Source organism: Bison bison, unplaced genomic scaffold (assembly GCF_000754665.1).
Source record: "Bison bison bison isolate TAMUID 2011002044 unplaced genomic scaffold, Bison_UMD1.0 scf7180017864305, whole genome shotgun sequence".
Classification (NCBI taxonomy): domain Eukaryota; kingdom Metazoa; phylum Chordata; class Mammalia; order Artiodactyla; family Bovidae; genus Bison; species Bison bison.
The window spans coordinates 1860552-1865837 of NW_011494877.1; the positions used below are offsets into that span (position 1 = coordinate 1860552).

Sequence of the window (5286 nt, forward strand, 5' to 3'; positions counted from 1 at the left end):
AACAAATATTGGATATTAATGCATATATGTGGAACCTAGAACAATAGTATTGATTAACTTCTTTGCCGGGATGGAATGGAGACAGAGATTCAGACAATGGACTTGTGGACACAGTGCAGGAGGGAGAGAGTGAGACGAATGGAGACAAGTAACACCGACATATATACACTATCAAGTGTAAAGTGGATGGCTGGTAAGAAGCTGCTGTATAACACAGGAAGCCCAGCCTGGAGCTCTATGATGACGTAGAGGGCTGGGACTGGGGGAGGGTAGGGAGGCTTAAGAGGAAGGCAATATGTGTCCAATTATGGCTGATTCTCATCATTGTCCCGCATTCTCTCAAATGCGGGAGACCAGGGTTCAATCCCTGGGTTGGGAAGATCTCCTGGAGAAGGAAATGGCAACTCACTCCAGTATTCTTGTCTGGAAAATCTCATAGACGGAGGAGCCTGGTAGGCTACAGTCCATGGGGTCGCAGAGTCAGATATGACTAAGCGACTTCAGTTCACTCATTGTTGTATGTTAGAAACCAGTACAACATTGTAAAAATTTCAAAACAAAGAAACAAACAAAAAAGGAATCCCCTGTGAAATGCAGGACACATGGGTTCAATCCCTGGTGGGGAGAACTAAGATCCCATATGCCAAAGGGCAACTAAGTCTGTGCATCCCAAATGCTGAGCCCATGTGTGCCACAACTAGAGAGTCCATGTGCTGTAACAGAACATCCCACACGACACAGTGAAGATCCCATACGCTGCAACTAAGACCCAACACAGCCAAACACATAAATATTAAATATATATATATATATATATATATTTGAAGCAGATGTCCCTTCCATAGATCAGCCTTTCACACCACAATATGTTCACAAATAACATTAAGAAAGGGAACCACGTGATTATAATATAGCATTATATTCATGTGATTTCAAAGAATATTCAGTACTGATTTCTTTTAGGATTGACTGGTTTGATCTCCTTGAAGTACAAGGGACTCATTCTCAAGTCTTCTCCAACACCACATTTCAAAAGTATCAATTCTTCTTGCACTCAGCCACCTTTATGGTTCAACTCCCACATCCATACATGACCACTGGAAAAACCATAGCTTTGACTATATAGAACTTTATTGGCAAAGTAATGTTTCTGCGTTTTAATATATTGTCGAGGTTTGCCTTTTCTTCCTAAGAGGAAGCATCTTTTAATTTCATGTCTGTATTCACTATCTGAAGTAATTTTGGAGCCCAAGAAAATAAAAGCTGTCACTGTTTCCATTGTTTCCCCATTTATTTGCCATGAAGTGATGAGACCAGATGCCATGATATTAGCTTTCTGAATGTTGACTTCTAAGTCAGCTTTTTCACTCTCCCCTTTTACCTTCATCAAGAGGCTCTTTAGTTCCTACTTTCTGTCGTAAGGGTGGTTTCATCTGCATATCTGAAGTTATTGATATTTCTCCCAGCAATCTTCATTCTAGCTTGTGAATCATCCAGCATTTTGCATGATGTACTCTGCATATAAGTTAAATAAGCAGGGTGACAATATACAGCCTTGATATACTCCTTTCCCAATTTTGAACCAGTCCATTGTTCCATGTCTGGTTCTAACTGTTGCTTCTTGACCTGCATACAGGCTTCTCAGGAGTCAGGTAAGATGGTCTGATATTCCTATCTCTTTAAGAATTTTCCAGTTTGTTGTGATCCACACAGTTTACTAGTTAACTTACTAGTTAAGCTTCCTCAGTTCAGTTCAGTTCAGTCGCTCAGTGTCGTGTCCGACTCTTTGCAACCCCATGAACCACAGAACGCCAGGCCTCCCTGTCCATCACCAACTCCAGAGTCCAACCAAACCCATGTCCATTGAGTCGGTGATGCCATCCAACCATCTCATCCTCTGTCGTCCCCTTCTCCTCCCACCTTCAATCTTTCCCAGCATCAGGGTCTTTGCAAGTGAGTCAGCTCTTCGCATCAGGTGGCCAAAGTACTGAAGTTTCAGCTTCAACATCAGTCCTTCCAATGAACATCCAGGACTCATCTCCTTTAGGATGGACTGGTTGGATCTCCTTGCAGTCCAAGGGACTCTCAAGAGTCTTCTCCAACACCACAGTTCAAAAGCATCAATTCTTCTGTGCTCAGCCTTCTTTATAGTCCAACTCTCACATCCACACATGACCACTGGAAAAACCATAGCCTTGACCAGACAGACCTTTGTTGGTAAAGTAATGTCTCTGTTTTTTAACATGCTGTCTAGGTTGGTCATAACCTTAAGCTTGCTAGTTTACTATAAAATCTTTCAGTGTTTGGTTTGACTGGTAATCCATGGTGAAATATATCCAAGAAAGAAGAGAAAGCATAGCAGTGAAAAAGAATACTGAGATTAGAGTTATAAATTAGAAATTATGAGACTTCTATAATTATGAGATTTATATTTCTATAAGTTAGAAATTATGAGACTTCTAATTTCTATTAAGTTAGAAACTATGAGACTTTCTAACTTTCTCATAAGTTAGAAATTATGAGACTTCATAACTATGGGCAAGTTATTTAATCTTCCAAAGATCCTTTTCAAAATCACTAGTTAAGTGGAAATTTTGTATTGAAATAATTTTGGACATTTCCTTTCGTCTCTCACCTAACAAGTCCCCCCTTTCCCCCTACTATACTTCACATACACACGTCTGGTAACATCCATTAATGTATTGATTTATCGGTCTTTCCTTTCCATAAAATTTTGATACTATTGAGGGCAGGAAACACATCTTATTTGTTATATTCTGATACCTAGCACAATTCCTGGCACAAAGTAGGTACTTAACAGGTGTGAAGAGAACAGACTAGCATTGGGGGGATGAGTACAAGGGAAGGGAGAGACAGAAATGAAGCAGGGAGTGGGGGAAGAGAAGCAAGAGTAAGAGGACAATCCTAGTACGTGTGGGATAGCCCCGGTGAGTTTTCAAAGGTAATAAATGACTGCTTGTCATCTTTGGCTATTTTCCCAGCTTCTGTCAAAATCAGTCCCATAATCATTCAGGCCTGCTATATGTTAGTTTAGAAAACAGTAACTTACCTTATCGTTAAACAAGATTACAGTTGTAAAGATTATTTTAAAAGTCAAAATATCTCTGAATGACTGACTACCTTCATTTGGAAGCAGTTTGCTAGTAAGGAACTTAAAAACCCAAGGGACATACTAAACTCTTTTTAGAGGCCTCATAATAGCTTAGTCTTCACTTTATACATAAGATATCCTCAAAATCAAGAGGGTGAAAAAGTTACCATATAACTGTATTCTAACAAAATTAAATTTGCCTGAATTTTGACAACTGGATTGAGGACAAGAGAATGTCCATGTTCTTAGGTAACACATACTTTTAGTAGTTATGAATAAAGGGGTATGAAATCCACATCAAACTTCTGCAAGATTCAGAAAAATATACAAATAATATATGAATGAGCACAAATATTTATGATCTAGAGAAACAAAAAAAGAAAGCAAATGAGGAAAAATGTTAACAATTGTGAACCTGGTTAATGGATATACTAGTCCTATAACTTTTCTGTAAATATGAAATATCAAAATATTACAAAAAAGTTAATTGTCCACACAGAGCAAGTTAGATAAAGCCATAGAAAAAGATACTCACATGGAATTAAACATTCCCATTAAGGCAGTAAAACAAAAGCCAATTGCAAACATGGATTTCATTCGAACCTGTAAGGAGATCAACAAATTGTCACTTCACACTAAAGGAAAACACTACTAAAGCATATCCCCCCAAATTTTGATGTCATATCATTTTTAAAAGGTGCTCCTTGGCAAAAAACTGTCTGTTGTCTAACCCACCCTCCACCTCCAAGGCCCCTTCTCCTTGTCACCTTCTGATGAAGCGTACTGGAGTGGCCACATGACCTAATTCTGGCCAACAAGTGACAAGTGCAAGTACTAACCAGAACTTTAAAAGGGGCTAACTTGGTTAGCATCCCTTTAGGCCTTCTGCCCATACTTCTTGTCTGGAATGAAAAACGTAATTCCTGACAGTAAAGCAACATCAAACAACCAAACAACCATAAGCTAAGGAAGACTAACTGGAGTCTTTAGTGACACTACTGTGCTGCCACACCAGCCCGGGACTACCAACCTCTACCTCTCGATCAAGTAAAAAAACGATTACATGTTCAAGTATATAAGGTATTTTGTTTCTTGAGGCTAGCTACTTTCTTAATTACATGTGCCATAAAAGTATAAATAAACAAAAGATCATAAAGACATGACTAACAGTTTATCAGAAAGTTTTCTCTCTTCTTTCTGCAGTTTTCAAATTTGGTCTCTTGAACGTGGAGTAACTATGACAACAGAAAAGCTATTTTCAAAAAAATATACTTCTAAATTATAAACTTTCTTAAAAAGAATTTCAAGGCACTGCTCTGGTGGTCCAGAAGTTAAGAATCCACCTTGCAATGCAGGGGATGCAAGTTCAATCCCTGGGTGGGGAATTAAGATACCCACATGCCATGGAGCAACTAAGCCTGTATGCAACTAGAGAGTCTGTGAATTGCGATGAAAGATCCCATGTGATGCAAACTAAGACCTGACAGCCAAATAAACGAATAAATAAATAAATATTAAAAAAAGAAAAAAAGAGTTTTAAGAAACAGAAGATAAAATAATATAGCAAAGGTCTCTTGGTAAGCAAACGGTAACTGTTGCACAGTTTAGGTGTCTTGTGATGAATATACAGAAATTAGGCAGAAAAATTAGTCAAGCCATATAATTCGCCTACCTATGCCTACCTATGCATATATTCGCATACCTAAAGACATGCTTGAACAAACTCTACTCTTTATAAATAATGAGTAAATTGCTAATAAAATCACTTTTCCTTACACTTTATGATATGCCTGACCTTCAGAACAAAAGGCCTCTTAAAGAATAAAGGCCATCTATGATGCTCCAACTCTTATAATAGGATTACCAGGTCACCAAAAGCCAAAGATTCAGTAATAATATAAGGAAGAAAAAGAAAATAAATGACTTCATTTGAAAACATAAGGGAGAAGCTAAAAAAAAAAAAAAAAACAACAAAACTGCGTGAAAATGACCTCAAGATACCCTTAAAAAAGAAGCTATTCATATTACCAACATGAAGCTTCAGCCCTGTAGCACATTTTCACTTCTATTTGGTCTAGGAACACCCATTATATTATTTATAGCATGCATAACTATAAATTTCTGAAAAGGTAAGTGCAATGTACTTGATGCAAATCATGGTCTTTTGCTAAAAA

At 37.8% G+C, this 5286-nt stretch overlaps 1 protein-coding gene across 1 annotated transcript in view; it reads right to left on the reverse strand.

Moving 5' to 3' along the window:
- The window catches only part of TMCO1 (transmembrane and coiled-coil domains 1), a 56437-nt gene that overhangs the window by 33459 nt on the left and 17692 nt on the right, over nt 1-5286 (reverse strand). Inside the window, exon 5 of the mRNA XM_010851978.1 lies at nt 3648-3715. Within this exon, the coding sequence (XP_010850280.1) occupies nt 3648-3715 (68 nt within the window). The remainder of the gene's footprint in view (nt 1-3647; nt 3716-5286) is intronic.